This window comes from Bubalus bubalis, chromosome 5 (assembly GCF_019923935.1).
Source record: "Bubalus bubalis isolate 160015118507 breed Murrah chromosome 5, NDDB_SH_1, whole genome shotgun sequence".
Taxonomy (NCBI): domain Eukaryota; kingdom Metazoa; phylum Chordata; class Mammalia; order Artiodactyla; family Bovidae; genus Bubalus; species Bubalus bubalis.
The window spans coordinates 21,546,512-21,567,217 of record NC_059161.1 but is presented as its reverse complement, the minus strand read 5'-3'; the positions used below and the strand labels follow the sequence as shown (position 1 = coordinate 21,567,217).

Sequence of the window (20,706 nt, the reverse complement as noted above, 5' to 3'; positions counted from 1 at the left end):
AGATCAGAAAGGTGAGGGGACTTCCACAAAATTGCAAATAGATGGGGACAAAGCTGGAAACAGAATCCAATCAGTTTTCTGATGGCCAATAAGGTTCTCTTTTTACCACTGAACATTACCTTCTTGACTGACATACCAAAAAGATGAGGAAGAAAGTAAACCATGTTTGAGAAGAATGTGTCTCATCTCATCATAGGAAAAATGGAAGGTGGAGAGAATGAAACCTGGCACCTTGGGCTCCACTAATCTGCATATGAACAAAACATCACCTCCACCAGTGGCTGACTAGAGTTACCAAAACCGTCTTTTGAAGAGTAAAACATATTAAGGAAAAAAAACAACAACAACTCCATGAATCCCCTGGTAATCCAGTGGCTCAGCACTTTCACTGTCAGGGTCCAGGTTCGATCCCTGGCTTGGGAGCTAAAGTTCCACAAGTCATGCAGCACTGTCCAAAAAAAAAAAAAAAAAAAACCCTTCACAGTGAATATCTAACAGATTTGCATTTGCAACTACATTGCATATGCATGCACATAATTACACTTTGGAGGACGCTGAAGCCACATTAATGGGACTATAAAGGACTGAAAAAAGGGCTTGAATAGCCAACAAAATTAACTACAGTGACTAATGGGTGAATTACAGTCATATGATACCGAGCGTGATTTGTTGTTCTGTTCACAGAACTCCAGCTTAGATCATCTGGTTGTACTTTAAAAGAGTCTGCATTCTAAAACCAAAGGTCAAATGAAGGGCTTCCTTTTTAAACTCGTATGCTGTGCAGTTCAGAGTTCATATCAACACCAGTAAATCATTTTCTAAAGTACTATCACAACCCTCTGTTTAAGACACCAGTGATGTAGACAGAGCTCTCAAAATCCAGCTCCTTCATGGCCTTCACAGTTTCAGTTTCCCTCTGACTTACCAAGCCTGAGTGTATAACTATACAACCTACAAGACAGAGAAATCCTATGACCCTGCAACCTGTGAGACCCCATTGTGTTTTCACCCTTTAATTCCATATAAGGAAGATTTATAGTATCTAGAGAGAAACTGGGGCTTCCCAGGTGGCTCAGGTGGTAAATAATCTGCCTGCAATGCAGAAGACCGGGGTTCAATCCCTCAGTTGGGAATATCCACCCCCTGGAGGAGGGCACGGCAACCCACTCCAGTATTCTTGCCTGGAGAATCCCTTGGACAGAGGAGCCTGGTGGGCTACAGTCCATAGGGTCGCAAAGAGTCAGACACGACTGAAGTGACTTAGCACACACGAATGCAGAGAGAAACTATCCCATAGTTTGATACATTATTTTCTGGCCTTAGCTATATCACTGGGAAAGACTGAAGGCAGGAGGAGAAGGGGACGACAGAGGATGAGATGGCTGGAATGGTAACACCGACTTGACGGACATACGTTTGAGCAAGCTCTGGGAGTTGGTGATGGACAGGGAAGCCTGGCGTGCTGCAGTCCATGGGGTCACAAATAGTCAGACATGACAGAGCAACTGAACTGACTGGCTAGCTATATCATATTCCTTAAGAGTGTCTCAGGGGTTTCCCAGGTGGTGCAGTGGTAAAGAATCACCTGCCAATGCAGGAGACACAAGAGATGTGGGTTCAACTGTTGGATCAGGAAGATCCCCTGGAGGAAGAAATGACACCCTACACCTGTATTTTTGCCTGGAAAATTTCATGGACAGAAGAGCCTGGCGGGCTACAGTCCAAGGGGGGTCGCAAAGTCAAACACGACTCAACAACTGAACACAAAAGCATCTCACCTCTTCCAGTTTAAAAACCTCTCCAATGTGTGGCTGGATGCGCCCTTCTTGGCAGTACTGAAGTGCTGAGGACAGGCTTCTGGAGAAGATGGGAAAGTTCTGCCGCCGGTATCTGCCCCAGTACAGCCCCATGGCAGTAATACTCTTCAGCAGCAGAAGATTGGCTGGTATAGAAGCAATGGTTCCTCCAGCGAAACCTACCACCACGATCCTGCCCTCATATACCAGGCTGAGGGGAAAAGGAGGAAAAAACAAAGATTATAAAAGACAATGCACATTCACAGCCACCAGGATGGCTACTATTAAAAATAAAATAGAAAATAAGTGTTAGCAAGGATCTAGAGAAATGGACCCCTCAAGGAACATTGGTGAGATTGTAAAATGGTGCAAATGTTATGGAAAACAGCATGGAGGTTCCTCAAAAACTCAAAACCAGAACTACCATATAACCCAGCAATCTCACTTCTGAGTCTATATCCAAAAGAACTGAAAGCAGAGTCTTGAAGAGGTATTTGAAGAGCCAAGTTCACAGTAGCACTATGTATAAAAGCCAAGAGGTGGAAACAATCCAAATGTCCATCCACTGATGGATTGGTAAACAGAAGGTGTTATATACATACAGTAGAGTATTATTTAGTCTTAAAAAGGAAGGAAATTCTGTCCCATTTTAAGACACGGATGAGCCTTAAGGTCATTACGGTAAGTGAAACAAGCCACTTACAGAAAAATGAATATTGTATTATTCTGCTTATCTGGGGTATCTAAAGTAGTCAGATTCATAGAAACAAAGTAGAATAGTGATTACCAAGGGCTGGGGAGAAGGGGAGAAGAGAGTTATTTAATGGGTACAGAATTTCAGGTTTGCAAGAAGAAAGTTATGAAGACCTGTTTCATAATGTAAATATATTTAACACCACTGAACTCTACATTTTATAGCAGTTAATATAGCAAGCCTTTTGTTATATACTTTTTACCACACTAAAAAACAGTATGAGGGAAGAAAAAGCAACGGACAGTAATTAAGAGAGGCAGAAAATAGAATAGAGCTTATGGGAGTTGGCGGGCAGTTGTTTAATGGGTACAGAGTTTGTATTGGAGATGGTTACACAATATTGGAGATGGTGAACCAGTTTAACTGTACACTTAAAATGGTTAAAATGTTAAATACTAGGTTACCTGTATTTTACCACAATTAACAAAAAGAAAGCAACATGCATTAAATCCCCAGTTGGGAACTCCTCTTGACCTTGCAAACTAGCAGGGGGGAACCATTCTGCACCAGTTTGGATTTCTCAGTAGGAAAAGATAAAAAATAAGCCATAAGCAAGAAAGACAGTAAGGAGCAGAGGAACTAACCAGTCTTGTAAGGGGACCACACGGATCCCTTCTGTGGGCAAGCTGCTCTCTCTGCTTCTTCTCCTTAAACTAAGATAAAGCACAAAACTATGCTTGCCAGGATGACATGAGAAATGAAGCTAATACTATGAGAGCACTGCAGACTTCCTGGTTGAAACAGAATGAGAATTAGTATAGATACAACAGTCCCATGAAATCTCCAGGGATTTTTTTTTTAATAAAACAAGTCAAGAAGACACCTACACTGGTGGTAGCTTCGGAAACCAGTAAGATCCAGAGACTCTCCCTTGGTGCATAGTGAAGTGGGGGTCTGCCACCCCAGTAATTCTAACATCCAAACAGTGATCTCCTCAAGAATTACCCACAGAGGAGAGTTTGGGGGAGAATGGATACATGTATATATATGGCTGAGTTCCTTTGCCATCCACCTGAAACTATCACATTGCTAATCAGCTATACTCCAATGCAAAATAAAAAGTTTAATTAAAAATAAAAAGAATTACCCATACCATGTATATAAAGTAGCTAGTGGGTGCAGGCAGAGCTGAATTTAACACATGTATAATTTCTAAAGCATTTGATATTGCCAACTAGAGAGTCTGCGGTTATTTTTTTTTTTTTTGGATATTTTCCAGTTGGCTATTTTGTTTTTGCTATATTTAAGCATTTCCTGATTTTCCCTCTGCTTCTATTCCTTTTCGCCCACCCACTCAGCTGTTCCCGTTGATGCCAGTGCCTACAGGAAAAGTGAGCAGCAAAAACAAGAAAGCAGCAAGGCCAGAAGGAAGCCAGAGGTCTGGGAAGGTTTCAGCAGAGCCCCCGGTCTAGCCCACCCAGGAGGACCACTTCACCTACCTGCGGAGAGCCTCCAGGAAGATGTCTCCTCCCACCATGTCAATGACCACGTTCACCCCGCCACTGCCCACCAGCTTCCCCACGGCCTCCTTAAGGCTGCCCCGACTGTAGTTCACGCTGGACTGTGCCCCCCTCTGCATCGCCAGCTGACACTTTTCATCACTTCCAGCTGCAGCTATTACCTACATGAAGAACACAACACTTCAGATGGTCCAGAACACATAGCAAGAGGGGCTCACCTGACCCACCCAGCCTCCAAACAAAGGGTGCTGATCAAGGAAATCAATATGACCTCTGTCTTAGCACCAGCCTCAATCCAACACAGCAGGCCCATCACATAGCATCAATGCACTGGCCTCTCCATGCCCCACTGACAACCGGGTCCACATTTCCAGGAACCCTGGAAGCTCAATGGGTCTAGCCAAGAAATAATTCAGGAGACACAACGTCTTCTCCAAATGAAAATTAAAACCACTATTTATTGCTGTGCTCAGTCGCTCAGTCGTGTCTGACTCTCTGCAATGCCATGGACTGTAGCCCACCAGGCTCTTCTGTCCATGGGAAGTCTCCAGACAAGAATACTGGAGTGGGCCGCCATGCCTCCTCCAGAGGATCTTCCCAACCCAGAGACTGAACGCAGGTCTCCCACATTGCAGGTGGATTCTTTACCATCTGAGCCACCAGGGGAAGCCCATCATTTACTGAGTACCCATTATGAGTCAAGTAGTAAGGATACAACCTAAATACCAAGCTTGGAGCCAAGAAAGCATGATCCAGCAGTACAATGGGGGAAGCACAGAGGGCTCCGAAGTGCAAGCTAGAGGCACCTAACCTAGAGCTAGAAGATCAGGAAGGGCTTCTCAGGGGGTAAAACATGATTCAGTGGAAAGAGCTTAAAGTCAGACAGACCTGAGTTCAAATCCTGGCTCTGTTACTAACTAGCTGTGTTACTTAAGGCAAATTACTTAGTAAGATCTAACATTTACATAGTGCGTACTCTGTGCCAGACACTATTCTAAATGCCTTACATATATTAATAACTCATTTCACTTTAATAGCCCAATAATATACACACTATTATAATCCCCATTTTGAAGATGAAGAGACAGGCCAAAGAAGTCAAATATCTTGCCCAAGGTCACACAGCTCATGGAAGGCAGAACTGGGATCCAAACTCAGGTAATTCATCTCTAGAGTTTATGCTTTCAACATCTGTCTGCATTACCTGACAACTTCTCTAAGTTTCAGTTACCCCCATCCATAAACTAAGATATATTTTTAAAATTAAAAGGAATAAGCACTTGGGAAACAAAGTGTTAGATCAATTGAATCTATTGTTAAACATAGGCAATTATTTATTCTATTTAAACCTAATAAGAACATTATGGGGGACTTACAGTTAGTCCCATTCTGAAGATGGAGACATTGACCCAGAGAGGTTAAGTACTTAAGCCAGGATTATTCATGTAGCAGGTGGTAGAACAACTATCCAAATCCAATGCTACTGATACCGAAGCCCACTCCTTCGAGCTGGGAGAAAGCCATGCCTACGGCCTGCCAAAGAGGACATAAATGGCTGTGGGCCATACTGTGAGGAGGTCTGAGGTTTGGAAGTCTTCAGAAAAGCTTCAGACACTGAAGCACTGCCTCCATGAATGAAGTTGCTCAGTCGTGTCAGACTCTTTGAGACCGCATGGACTGTAGCCCGCCAGATTCCTCCATCCATGGGATTTTCTAGGCAAGAATACTGGAGTGGGTTGCCATTTCCTTCTCCAGGGGATCTTCCCGACCCGGGGATCGAACCCAGGTCTCCCGCATTTCGGGCAGATGCTTTACCGTCTGAGCCACCAGGGAATCCCTCAACATTGCCTAGAGGTGCCTGTTCACTGGGCAGCCCCCACCACCCCAAGCACTTTGGCTTCAAGGTGACATTCAGAATGTGCATTCAAACACCCAAGAACATCTGTGCCCTTAAAAGAGTCCAGACTCACCCATAACTATTTGAAGCTAAAAGTTACCCTCAAATGCTCCCCAATGGAACCCTCAAACGGCTGCCCTGCACAGCAGCACCCACACACAGTGGGCACACAGTGGGCACACACCAGACTAGGGCTGGGCACCTGACTCCAACTCCAGGATTCCTTGTAAGTCCCAGGGAGGCTTGCTGGGAATCATTTCTTTCCAGGTGCCTCACTTTCTTTATCTGTGAAATAGGGATAATAAACACTTCCATTCCCCATCTCCCATGGGTTCTGTGAGGACCTAGGGTAAGACAATTGCTGTGCAGGCAATGTGAAAGCAACCTGAGACGCTGTGAATGGAAGGTGTTATCAAAATGACATGTTCTGAGCAGTGACATGATGACATTATTTTTTTGTTTGTTTGCTTTTGCTTAAAACCATTATTCCTGCTAAAGAAAATACACGCGTGCATGCTCACTCACTAAGTCAAGTCTGACTGTTTTGCAACCCCATGGACTGTAGCCCACCAGGCTCCTCTGTCCATGGGATTTTCCAGGCAAGAATACTGGAGTGGGTTGCCATTTCCTCCTCCAGGGGATCTTCCTGACCCAGAGATAGAATCCACATCTCCTGGGATTAAATACTGGAATTAAAGCAAAATTTTCTCTCTACTTAATTTCTTGTATCTATTTAAAACAAACAGTACAGTCTTGTCTTCCCAGAAATGTAAAATAGTCAGTGTTTCTAAACAATGAGACTAATTTTGGTCTCCCCCTTAAGAGAGGTGCTATAAGCCCTTATTTTGAGTGTGAATGTGTTAATATCTCATGAGGAGCCTCCTGGTATCTGAGACTAGTTTCAGAACTCACATGTCCTTCCCAAAAGAGAGTCAATGTGAGAAGAGAGCTGCCACCTGGAGAAATTCCAGATCTGTCCAATTATCACCAAACCGGGACAGTATCTTTGTGCCTCTAGGCTCCAGAGGAAGCTCACACTCAGCACATCCAAAACTGAGCTCACCACTTCCTCCTAGGCTCTCATTCCCAGCAAATGGCAAATCTCTAAGTGCATCTAGTTTGTGCCTTCCCACTCAATGTCTGATAATACCAGGATCCCTTTGTAAAGGATCCTCCCCAACACACTATGCCTCAGACTGGTACATGACACATGTGATCTCAGTATGCCCAAAACCACACTATGAGAAAAGCATTATCATACAAAAGAGGTGACTGAAGCTGTTAAGCTAGAGACAGAGCAAGGATTTGCACCTAGGTCAGGCTAACTCCAGGGCTTCCCTGGTGGCTCAGATGGTAAAGAATCTGCCTGCAATGCGGGATCCCTGGGTTGGGAAGATCCCCTGGAGCAGGGCATGGCAACCCACTCCAGTCTTCCTGCCTGGAGAATCCCCAGGAACAGAGGAGCCTGGCAGGCTACAGTCCATGAGGTCGCAGAGTCGGACATGACTGAGCAACTAAGCACAACGCAGCAGGCCAACTTCAAGGTCCTTGTTCCTTCAACCATATTAGGATGCTCTCCAGTCACCAAATTCTCTATTTCCTTCTGCTTTGGTATCTTTCTGATCATCACCTCCAGTGCCCTATTTCAAGGATCATCGCCTCTGGCCTCAATTGCTCCAAGAATCTGCCCTACTGCCTCCAGACTACACCTGACCCCCTGACCTTGCCCCATCCTTCATCCCCATCGCTACCAAACTGAACTCTGCAAAAATGCAAAGATGATCATGTCATTCCTCTGCAAAATCTTCAATAGCTCCTGACAGCTTCCAAGAAGTGTTCAGATTCCTCAGTGCTTCATGATCCTATCCCTTCCACCTCTCTAGAGTCACCCCCAACCATTGCCCACATCCTTTGCTCCACAGATGCTATTTGCCATTCCCTGAAGGAATCATGTTAGTACCTATGTCTCTGTCTTCCCATGGCTTAAATGGCCTTCCCTTCCCTTCTCTTCTTCCACTATTCAACTGTAAATGTCAGCGTAAATGTCCACCTTCTCTAAGAAATGCTTTTTCTCTGACACTCACAGCCTCCAAGAAAAGCCCATATAGAGAATTGGGTCTTTCTTTCATGTATTTATTCATTCATTCAAGAAATAATTATTTAGTGAATTTTCTGGTAGTCCAGTGGCTAAGACCCCACACTCCCAAAGCAGGGGGCCCAGGTTTGATCACTGGTCAAGGGACTAGACCCCACAAGCAGCAACTAAGAGTTACACATGTCACAACTAAAGATCCTGCAGGATACAATGAAGACTGAAGAGCCTACGTGCTGCAACTAAGACCCAGCATAGCTGAATAAATAAATAAATTTACAAAATAATAATAATTATTGAATGCCTACGATGGTCTCAGCACCATGCTAGGTGCTGCGATTATAATAACGGATCAAACCGATACTGGTCCTGCCTTGATGGGGATTACAGTCCAGTGGGAAGGAGACATTGATCCAACAGGGCTAACCACACTATGAAAGAGAAGTACAGGACGCTCGGAGACCACATAGAAATAGTTCCATGGAGGGGAGGGACAGAGAATACTCCCCTGAAAAAGCAGCACCTGAGTTTAAGTTTGAAGTTCAGGGGGAGACACTTTAGAGCATTACAGGTAGAAGGAATAGAATCTTCAGAAGCTGTGAGGCGAATTGAATCTTACCAAGGTCTAATAATTGGGAGCACAAGAGACTTACTCCTCAGTCCCCTCACTAGTCTGCAAGCAAATAGATGGCAAGACCCTACTCCAGGCTACTTAACGTTCCCAGTACCTCACACCTGATTTTTTTAATAAATAAAGGAATATATTCCATGTTTGAAAGCAGGAGGTATGATATTTTTTAGTGGAGACTCGAACTTGCAAATACCTTGGCCTGAAGAATGTTTGTTGCCACATCTATCACGGCGAGGCCTGTGGCTCCAGCTGCTGCCGTCACTAAAACAGTTTCTCTGTGCAGGGAAAGAGGAGTGTTACTCAAGAAACCAAAAGTCATCCAGCAATATGATTTCATGAACATTCTGAAGATGGGATATTTGAAAGCAAGAAGAGAACTGAGAGTTCATCTAGTTTAACGCCTCATGTGCACGTACACGTACATGAACACTCTCCAGCCTCTTAGGCCACGTTATATATGTAGATCAGTGCTAATCTGGTCCAGTTCTGAAGAATTCCCAGGTGAGGGTCCTTAATCTCTCTAGGTAGCCTCTTCCTCATTTCATTGGTAGCCTTCCTTTGTGCTACCACTCCAATTTCTGCTTCTTAAATTCTCTCCTAAAATCACTCCCATACTAAACATTGCCAACTTTTAGAAGTCGATGATCACGTAGCAGTCGCCGCTCTTCTAAGCCCATCTCCCTGGAGCAATTCTGAGCTCTCAGAAAAGAGCAAGAAGCTGTGGGAACACTCCCGGTGAAGTGAGAAATTCAGCACCTCTGAGCCTGAAATACCTGTTAAGTATACCCAGCCAAGCCTCACAGAGGCAAATACCACTGTGTGTGTTGGGCTCAGTCACTCAGTGCTCAGTCCTGTCTCACTCTTTGTAAGACACAAATGGACTCCAGTCTACAGACCCCATGGACTGTAAACTGCCAGGCTCCTCTGTCCATGAGACTTTTCAGAATACTGGAGTGGACTGCCATTTCCTTCTCCAAGGGATCTTCCCCACCCAAAGATCAAACCCGTGTCCACTGCATTGGCAGGTGGATTCTTTACCAACACACCACCTGCCTATGGTATTTGTGGTCTGTGATGCCCAGCCAAGACTCACAGAAACAAATGCCACAGACTTCCATTAAAACCAGAGTGAAATGAGTTGAAATAAACCAGCTCTCTAAAATGTAAGGTTTTCTAGGAAGCGATCTCCAGAGGGGTCAGACTTGAGAGAAAGATTTCTCCAAATTCATATTGGCCAAGTCTACCGTCCCCTCTCAGGCAAAAGGGTATCCCCACTGTCACCAGGCTCCAATCCTGGGCCACTCCCTTCCTTTGGCTTTTCCTTAGATAGCCGTGAGGTAAGGGTCAGGGAGGGCTTCCCACGTGCCACTAGTGGTAAAGAACCTGCCTGCCAATGCAGGTGATGCAAGAGACTCCGGTGTGATCCCTGGGTTGGGAAGATCCCCTAGAGGAAGGCATGGCAATCCACTCCAGTATTCTTGCCTGGAGGATCCCATGGACAGAGGAGCCTGGTGGGCTACAGCCCATAGGGTCGCAAAGAGTCAGGCATGACCGAAGGGACTTAGAATGTACACAGGGTCAGGGAAGGAAACAGAGGGCCACGGTCTTGGTGGACATTTCTGGTATTAGAGGAGGTACCATCTACCCCTCTGTCGTCGACACAGTCCTTACCCAGGCTGGGTACAGGCCCGATGCTCCAGGGCGAAAATAGCAGTGCCATACGACACGGGCAGAGCAGCAGCTTCTCGGAGGGACACTTTTTCTGGAATCTGCCACAGGTTCTATAAAAGAGATAACAGTGACTTACAGATTAAGCACTGTACCTCTTCATAAAGGCTGCTCAATACATATTATGACTTGACTTGCAAAGGGCAACACATGTCAGGAACCAAGCCCAGTCAAGACCAAGCAAGTGATGGTCAATTTCAAGACTTGGGCACATCAGCTTTCAAAAATCCTAAAGCTGGCATCTGGGTCAGGAAGGAACCAATCTGCACAGGCTATAACACATGCCACTGCGGTATTAATATAATAAGTGAATAACATGGTACAAAAATTTTACCTTAAATAAAGCTGTTTAAAAAAAAAGTGTGTACTAGCCACCACTAGGGGGCACCGTTCACATCCTGGACAACCACACCCCTACACCAGCCTGCTACCTCCCAGGAGGACTGGCTTTCACAAGCTTGGTGCAGGGAAGAAGTTCATTACATCCAGGCTTCAAACCAGTTTTTCTACCAAAACCACCTAACTATGGTCCAGTTGGACAGCCAGTCGATTGTTCCAGGCCTCAGAAAACAAAATGCCCTTCTTCATTAAACCACTCGACACAAACAAAGCTCTATGCAATGGTTGTCACACCAAAACAAGCAAACCAAAAAAAAAGGGTTTAGCATTTGAAAGAAAGAAGTGCTTGGCTGAGAAACAAGATATAACCAAAAGAATACAAAAAAAAGAAAGGAGAAAGACTGAGGGATAGGTGAAAATGAAAGACAGCAGAAAAAGAATCTCCAAGGATGAATATTGAGGAGTAGGGCTACCTTGTGGTCAATGATGCATTCTTCAGCCATACCACTAAAGTCAGGCAGGCCAATGACTCGATCTCCCTGAAGGGAAAATGCCATTAAGGGTATGTTCAAATGTACGCTCTTGCCATGACCCCTTCCCAAATTAATCCAAAAAAGAAAGAAAATTGTTCTTTCTGATCCAGTAAGACAGCGGAGAAGGCAATGGCAACCCACTCCAGTACTCTTGCCTGGAAAATCCCATGGATGGAGGAGCCTGGTAGGCTGCAGTCCATGGGGTCCCTAAGAGTCAGACACGACTAAGCGACTTCACTTTCACTTTTCTCTTTCATGCATTGGAGGAGGAAATGGCAACCCACTCCAGTGTTCTTGCCTGGAGAACCCCAGGGACAGCGGGGCCTGGTGGGCTGCCGTCTATGGGGTCGCACAGAGTCGGACATGACTGAAGCGACTTAGCAGCAGCAGCAGCAAGACACAGGTTCCCTTAATTATCTATTCAGTTTTACTACTTAGTAAACAATTCAGCTGTTTTCACACAACCCCCATCAGGCGGCCAAGCCAATTTGAGCACATTTTGGACGATGACTTAACCAAGAAAGGAAAAAACTGATATGAATTAGAATCCCAGTATTCATTGCTCTCACAAAATACTGAAACTTGAGAATTCTCTATCCTTTCAGTAACTAAAACCCAGGTGCTGCCTTTCATTAGTAATAAAACGTTTAACTAAGCCAGGCCAGGCTTCCTTCCCTCAATTCAGAATTCGTTTCTCCCCGCTCTGCCTTTGGTGTCTGCTGGCAAAGTCCAGGAAAAGCAAGACCCTCTGGCTACAAACTATTTCTCATAGTTACCCACACATCAGTTCCCCAGGTTCAACTAATTTACCTCTTTCACCGTGCTGACATCTGTGCCTGTCTCCAATACCATCCCAGAAAACTCCATTCCTAAAACAAATTTTAAAGATCAGGTTATCTGTAAAGCCCAGCACCAGAGAAATAAGAAAACTCTGATCGACAGGGTGTCCTATGAGCTTTCTGGAGCCAAAAGGGTTTGTGTTCCGCCCCCTACCCCATCTAGGAAGAAGAATAGGAGTGTTATACCCAACACACAGGAAAGTGAATTAAGATTTCATGATACAACTTGAAAAGCTATAGCAGTTCCATTCTTACCATGACACAAATGAAAATTTCAAGAATGGGCAAAAGAATAGAGAATCATGAGTATACAAGTACTTTTGACCCTGATCTCTGGGGCCTTGGGCTCCTCCAGCACCCCCATGATAATATTCATCATATGGTATTTATCTGTTCCCAGGTCTCCTCTTCTGGACTATGAGGCCCCTCAAGGACATGAACTATATTCATGCATACAGCACTTGGTTCAGTTGGATGAACTGGTGTTGTCTGCTCTTTCCTCCTCCACCTCCAAAATTTCTGAGTTTAATGATCATACATTTCCCACTTGAGCTGCCAGAATAAAAACTCAGTTGAGTAAGACATCTTCCCCCTCAACCAGCATGTCAGCAAATACAAACAGAGGGAACCGGTTCCAACTGTTGGGGCATAACCAAATGCCCTAAGGCCAAAACACTGCAACTGTTTTGCAATCACTGTATCCTTAGTGGTGTCTATCTGTATAAAATATACATGTACTGTATATTTACAGTATATAACTGTATATTACTTATATATATATAGATATACACCAAATTATACTTATATCTCTTTTAATAAATTTCACCAACAAAAATGAGTCATTGGTCCACATACTCGGGATCTAAATGTAATCAGATTGAGTATAATGCAAGTCAGAGAGCAGCCCACTAAGAAATGGATAAACTCTATATATCTTCTTTCTGATCCTTTGATATTAGGTTTCTTGGGGAATGTATTTGTGAGGACTGAGAGTTGTAGCTGCAACCAGATGTTTATGATCCTTCATTGAAAAAGTAAAATTGAGGAACTGTCAAGGAATGAAAGAGAATGACTATGGCCATTGATGATTCTGATCAGGATTCTGGTGAGCATAGTAATACATAAAATTTTATTTATTCATTTATGCCTTTTCAAAGTATTTATTAAGGGGTGGATGAAGTAAGTGAAGGGGATTAAGAGGTACAAGTCTCTAGTTAGAAAACAATAAAACCACAGAGATATAATATACAGCAGAAGGAAATAGTAATATTGTAATAACTCTGTATGGGACACATGGTTACTAGACTTATTGTAGTGTTATTTCATAATGTATGCAAATGTCACATCACTGGTACACCTGAAACTAACATAACACTGCTTGTCAACTGTATTTCAATCAATCAATCCATCAAGTATTTATTGAGTATTTAGTATGAGCCAGATACAAGAGTACTAATGGGGCCAGGGTGGGCAGGCAGGATAATGTTGAACAAGACAGTCATAGAACCTTCCCTCACAGCACTAGAATCACTAGAATCTAGTGATTCTAATTAGTGAGGCTGAGATGTCTTTTTTTTTTTTGGCCATACCACATAGCATGTGGGATCTTAGTTTCCCAACCAGGGATCAAACCTGCATTGGAAGCATGGAGTCTTAACCCCTGGACCACCAGGGAAGTACCGAAGCTGACATATCTGAATCACCACTGATAGCAGGCAAACACCACCATGGAACTACTCATGAAGCACATGGGTCTTTTTTTTTTTTTTACCAATTATGATTTTTTTTGAACTTTTTGTTTTGTGGTATAGCTGATTAACAATGTTGTGATAGCTTCAGGTGAACAGCAGAGCGACTCAGATACACCCATACATGTACCCATTCTCCCCCAAACCCCACTTCCATCCAGGCTGCCACATAACATTGAGCAGAGTTCCACATGCTGTAAAGTTGGTCCCTGTTGGTTATCCATTTTAAATATAGCAGTGTGTACATGCCTCATGCGAAGAGTTGACTCATTGGAAAAGACTCTGATGCTGGGAGGGATTGGGGGCAGGAGGAGAAGAGGACGACAGAGGATGACATGGCTGGATGGCATCACTGACTCGATGGACGTGAGTCTGAGTGAACTCCTGGAGTTGGTGATGGACGGGAGGCCTGGCGTGCTGCGATTCATGGGGTCGCAAAGGGTCGGACACAACTGAGCAAACTGATCTGATCTGATCTGATCTGACATGTCCATCAGGCAGCTCTTTTAAAAGTCTCTATATCTTCTCTTTTTGAAGCAATCACTTTGCCCTTTCATACTCACCGGGTGTGAAGGGAAGTTGATGCCTCTCCTGATACTGACCCCGACAGGCCAAAATATCAGCAAAGTTAATCCCACAGAAATGAACATTAACTCTGACCTGCAAAGGAAATAAAGCAACAAGGCAGATCAGTACACATCTTTGGAGACAAAGTTCATTCAATTATATGGTAATATTTACTGAACGTCCACTATATGCTAGGTACTGAACTAAGTACTGGTGCACAATCACAAGACAAAATGGACAAGGAGCTAAGAGTACAGTACAGAAGACAGACATTAACCAGATAATTAGGAAAGTTTATGGGCTAAACTACAACTCCTACACAAAATGTCAGACAGAAATATATGGTGCTATGAAAGCACATAATGGGGAGATTAGACCTTTGAGGGAAGTAAAAACTGAGAGGAGTTAACTATTCAAAAGTGGAGGGAGGAGCCTGGCACAGACAAAAGCAGTGGCCTGTGCAAAGGCCCAGTGTATGCTTAGTTGCTCAGTCGTGTCCGACTCTTTGCGGCCCGACAGACTGCAGCCCACCAGGCTCCTCTGTCCCTGGGACTTTCCAGGCAAGAATCCTGGAGTGGGTTGCCACTTCCTTCTCCAGGGGATCTTCCCAACCCAAGGATAGATGGAACAATGGAAGCCATTAAAAGATTTTAAGCAGAGGGTAATATGATCAGCTGTTTTGGGATTCAGGAATTCTAGAAGCGAGAACTAGACTCCCCAGCTTATGTGTTTCATGACAGAGATAGAGCAGAGGCAGCCCAGCAGCAGTTTCTGTAGCCCTTGTTAAGCAGTGGTTCTCATAGTGTGGTCCCCAGACGACCAGATTCAGTGTCACCTGGCAACTTGTTAGATGTTCAGATTCTCAGCCCCTGACCTACTGAATCAAAACTTTAGAGGACCAGCAACCTGTTTTGACAGGATAAACCTGATGCAGCCTGAAGTTAAACAACTACTGTCACATACCCACCCAACTCAACAGGGCTTGGAATCATGGGAGGAAATGAAGGCTGAGACAGAATCCGTGACATTCATTTATCTGTTTACATTTCCCATATCATACAGAGGTAACCAGATTGATGAGAAGATATTTTATGAACAAAATGCATTCATTCAACAATATTTTAAGCATCAGCCACATGCCAGGCACCATTCCAGACTATGGAGATTTAATGATGGATAAACTCACATAGTCCCAGCTCTCATGAGCTAATTCCTGACACAACAGTCTGGGCAAATAACAGAACAAAGAAGCCCAGCTCTCAACCTGTTTGTGTGCTCTCTCAATGACTGTCTCAAACATTGTGTGCTGACATGCATAGCACATATAAATTCCTGAAGCCACTCTACCTTAACTCAACATGGATGTCTTTCAGCATGTGAATCCCAGGAAGCAGGGCTGGCTGCTAGCCTACAGTTACCCAAATTATCCATTTAGTCCCAGGGTCCGCATTAGTGATACTTTGGGACTGCAGCCACATTTCTTCCCCTCCCAGGGGTCTCCAACCCTGAGACTCACTGCCTGTTTCACCTTGTCAGACGGTCTCTTTCTCCACACCAGATGAGCGTCACCAGGGTGGTCGAGAGGCAAAGCCAAAGTGACCACCACATTTTCCACCTCCCTAAATGTGGGTAGATGCCCACAACACTAACATAATCCCACCCACCCCAAATCACTGCAGAACACCAGAGGAGGGCACAAGGCACATTATCATGGAAATAGGGCTGGCTGAGGGGAGGAGGGAGGGCAGATAATTAGATGCTGCAACTGAAGGAGGGGAAGCAAAGAATGGGGTCCATTTATCTGTGTTAAATCAGTAACTTGCAGGCGGTTATGCAAAGTCGTGTGCAAATCAGAATTCTCTGTTGTTGTTTTTTTTTTTAGAATTCTCTGTTTCTGAGGCAACAGCTCTGGGGCCTTCTACATTTGTGTTTTGGGGAACAATCTTCCCTTTGCATGGGCTTTTGTGACCCTGGAAAGGGCCCATCAAGAAGCCCAGCAGAAAGTTGTGCTCCAGTCTCACGGGCGCCCCCTAGCTGAGCACTCGGGAACTCAGTCCGGGAGGGGAGCTAGCAGGTCATGGGTGGTGGCCGAGGGGAAGGGGTCGTCCAGGGGCCCGGCCAGTCACCCACCTCGTGCGGCTGGACAGGGCGAGGGGTCACCTCCTCAATGACCAGGGGCCGCTTCAACTCGGCGCACAGCGCGGCGCGGTAGTTTCGGCCGCAGCCCTGCCAGGCCGTTCTGCAAAGCGGAACAAGGGTCGAGTTACTGGGGCCGAAACTGGGGCCGCCCTTAGGGGTTTGGGGATGAGTCAGGTCGCACCTGCAGAGCCATGCCCGAGACACGCACCGTCCCCACGCCGCCGCCATGGCCCAGAGCAAGTGTCGCCAGAGGGGAGAGGTACGAGTGCGGCAGTAAGAGCCCGCCGCCGCCTGCCCCGCCCCGGTGACCGGAAGAGCGCGAGGGCGCTGGGCGACAGGCCCGGGGGCGTGTGACATGAACTGACCCAGGCAGGCGGCAACAGCCCGGACCGCGCCACCAGTCAGCTTCTCCCGGACGCCGGACCCCCTGGTCCCCCGGGGACCGCCCCCCTCCCCCCACCCCGGAGGTGGAGCCCGCGGCGGGGCGTGTAGGGGGTGGAGGGGAAAAAAGAGTAGATAGAACTAGATTCCCGGAGATTAACCTTTGTTGTCGTTTTTTGTCGCCAATTCGGGAGACTTTTAACCCACACTTGGGGTTCTTGTATAAAGAACAAACTCGTGGTTAATAGTGGAAGTGAGGGGAGGGGTTAAGATAGGGGAAGGGGAATATGAGGCACAAACTACTAGGTATAAATAAATGAGAAACAAAGATGTAATGTACAGCACTGGGAATACCGCCAATATTTTATAACTTTGGGGGTAATTATTGATTTTTATCAAAGTACTCTTTTCCAAGACAAAAGTACTTTCTGTTAATAGACTATTTCTTGACTGCTTCAAAAGGACATTTGACCCTGTTGACCTCACATCTTTTGATATAAACTCTTCCCTTAACTTCTTATAATAACTCTAAAAAATATTGAATGATTATATTGTACACCTGTAACATATAACTTTGTAAATCCACTATACTTCAACAAAACAAGGTATAAATAAACAACTAGGGTCCGTGTGGGTGGACCTCTGCATGTGCAAAATCCTAAATGCATAAAGGCTTTATGGCTGCCTTCAACATATTACTAGGATTTGAGAGGGTAACAGGCAGGAAAGCTGGGGGTCTCCAAACAGAGGAAATAGGCTGCAAGTGTCAGACATTTTTTGTTTCTCTCTTAAAGGGCAGGAGGTAACCAACAAGTGTTAGATGTTTTCCCTTTCTCTACACAAATTTAAAAAGAGGTTTCTCTTAAAATTCTGTGTTGCCATAATGACACCTGGTTCCACCTGAACTTAACTTTTCTCAAACCTTGAGCTAACCAATGCATTTTTCTTATGGAAATGTTTGTCTTCAGTTCAGTCACTTATGTTTGTCTTAAGCTATGTTAATGAATTATGTATTTACCCTGAGTTCAGTTCAGTTCAGTTGCTCAGTAGTGTTCGACTCTTTGCGGCCCCATGGACTGCAGCATGCCAGGCTTCCCTGTCCATCACCAACTCCCAGAGCTTGCTTAAAGTTATGTCCATCAAGTCAGTGATGCCATACAACCATCTCATCCTTTGTCGTCCCATTCCCCTCCTGCCTTCAATTTTTCCCAGCATCAGGGTCTTTTCAAATGAGTCAGTTCTTTACATCAGGTGGCCAATGTATTGGAGCTTCAGCATCAGTCCTTCCAATGAATATTCAGGACTGATTTCCTTTAGGAGTGACAGGTTGGATCTCCTTGCAGTCCAAGGGACTCTCAAAAGTCTTCTCCAACACCACAGTTCAAAAGCATCAATTCTTCAGCACTCAGCTTTCTTTACAATCCAACTCTCACATCCATACATGACTACTGGAAAAACCATAGCTTTGACTAGATGGACCTTTGTTGGCAAAGTAATATCTCTGCTTTCTAATAAGCTGTCTAGGTTGGTCATAGCTTTTCTTTTAATTTCATGGCCGCAGTCACCACCTGCAGTGATTTTGGAGCCCAAAAAAATAAAGTCTCTCACTGTTTCCATTGTTTCCCCATCTATTTGCCATGAAATGGTGGGACCGGATGCCATGATCTTAGTTTTCCGAATGTTGAGTTTTAAGCCAACTTTTTCACTCTCCTCTTTCACTTTCATCAAGAGGCTCTCTAGTTCTTCTTTGCTTTCTGCCATAAGGTTGGTGTTATCTGCATATCTGAGGTTATTGATATTTCTCCCAGCAATGTTGATTCCAGCTTGTGCTTCATCCAACCCAGCATTTTGCATGATGTACTCTGCATATAAGTTAAATAAGTAGGGTGACAATATATAGCTTTGACGTACTCCTTTCCCAACTTGGAACCAGTCTATTGTTCCATGTCCAGTTCTAACTGTTGCTTCTTGACCTGCACACAGATTTCTCAGGAGGCCAGGTAATCTGGTATTCCCATCTCTTTAAGAATTTTCCACAGCTCTTTGTAATCCACACAGTCAAAGGATTTGGCATAGTGAATAAAGCAGATGTTTTTCTGGAACTCTCTTGCTTTTTTGATGATCCAACGGATGTTGGCAATTTGATCTCTGGTTCGTCTGCCTTTTCTAAATCCAGCTTGAACATCTGGAAGTTCACGGTTCACATACTGTTGAAGCCTGGCTTAGAGGATTTTGAGCATTACTTTGCTAGTCTGGTGAATTCCCTGGCAGTTCAAATGGTTAGGACTCTGTGCTTCTACTGCAGAAGGTCTAGATTGATCCCTGGTAGGGGAATTAATATCCTGCAAGTCTAGAAGCCAAAAAACAAAAATAAACTCCCCAAAAAGGACATCTGGTCAAAGAGCATATAGCCTCTGAGGTTCAAGCCCAACTCTACCACCTATTTGTGTGTTTTTGGCAATTCTCAATGCTGTGGAGTCCAGTTCCTCCCCTCAAAAGTGAAAGCATCAGGTAAAATAATCCCTAAATTGCTAAATTCTCTTTCTGTTTGATGGAAACAATAGTCCAAGGTAGCACAGAATTATGGAATGACCAGGAATGGAATAAAGGAAAACTAGAAAGCAAAAATGAAGTAGCAATGAACTTCTAAAATTATGGCCTAAAGAAAGGCTTTGGTAGGAAAAGAATTCAAGAAAAGTGAAGGTCACTGTTCTCTTAAGAGCACGGGCAAGGGGCGGGGCGGGGGTGGTGGTGAAACTGGTAGTCATTTTAGCCCCACCCCCCTCAGGGGCAAACTAAGCAGAAGAGGAACAAGGACTGGAGGGTGAGAAAGTGGAAGACATTATCTTCCATGAAATACTTTGTAAACTCTTAGTCATTATGTACATAAATCAAACCACAAGGAGTAGAGAATTACCAACATTATCATCATCATAATGGCATTCTGGGACTTCCCTGGTGGCTCAGTGGTAAAGAATCCACCTGCCAGTGCAGGAGACACAGGCTCCATCCCTGGGTCAGGAAGATCCCACATGCCTGCAGAGCAGCTAAGCCTGTATGCTCTGGAGCCGACGAGCCTGCAACTGCTGAAGCCCACACACCCTAGAGCCGGTGCTCTGCAACAAGAGATGTCACCACAGTGAGCACTGCTGCAAAGAGTAGCCCCCCATCTCCGCAACTAGAGAAAAACCCAGGCAGCAACAAAGATCCAGCACAACCAGAAACAAAACTATTTTTTTAAGCAGTCAACATTCTGGTTACCAAATAACAGTGAGCAACAAGAAATCTCAAGTTCATGAAATGTAAAATGAGGATTGATTTTGGAATGAAATGAGTTTACATGTGGAAAATATTTTGTAAAATATTAACTATTTATCAAGTGAAGTAAGAGTTGCTTAGTTGTATCTGACTTTTTCCAACCCCATGGGCTGTAGCCTGCCAGGCTCTTCTGTCCATGGATTTCCCAGGCAAGAATACTGCAGTGGGTTGCCATTTCCTTCTCCAGGGGACTTTTCTGACCCAGGGATCGAACCAGGTCTCCTGCCCCGGAGGCAGATTCTTTACCATCTGAGCCACCAAGGAAGTTCCCATAAGTATTTATACAAGATATAAAGTAAGCAATTTTGCATTGAATTATAGTTGATTTACATAAAGCAAGCAATGTTTAATTAAGCTCCTTGAAAGAACACCCATTTCTTAATCTCCTTTATGTTTGTACTTTGCACAATGCAACTTTTAGGCACCTAATACACGCTTATCACTGAATTGTTGAATGAGTACTCCAGTTTAGTTCAGTTGTTCA

General features: G+C 44.6%; 1 protein-coding gene across 1 annotated transcript in view; it reads right to left on the bottom strand.

Annotated features, from left to right (window-relative positions):
- The window catches only part of LOC102403205 (quinone oxidoreductase-like protein 2), a 33,001-nt gene extending 16,119 nt beyond the window's left edge, over positions 1-16,882 (bottom strand). The window contains exons 1-9 of the mRNA XM_006072273.4: positions 16,705-16,882; positions 16,515-16,623; positions 14,381-14,477; positions 12,041-12,099; positions 11,171-11,236; positions 10,302-10,411; positions 8,824-8,905; positions 3,990-4,171; positions 1,779-2,007 (exon numbers count right to left, since the gene is read on the bottom strand). Coding sequence (XP_006072335.3) covers positions 1,779-2,007; positions 3,990-4,171; positions 8,824-8,905; positions 10,302-10,411; positions 11,171-11,236; positions 12,041-12,099; positions 14,381-14,477; positions 16,515-16,623; positions 16,705-16,880 — 1,110 coding nt within the window. The 5' untranslated portion in view covers positions 16,881-16,882. The remainder of the gene's footprint in view (positions 1-1,778; positions 2,008-3,989; positions 4,172-8,823; positions 8,906-10,301; positions 10,412-11,170; positions 11,237-12,040; positions 12,100-14,380; positions 14,478-16,514; positions 16,624-16,704) is intronic.
- Positions 16,883-20,706: the final 3,824 nt, after the last annotated feature.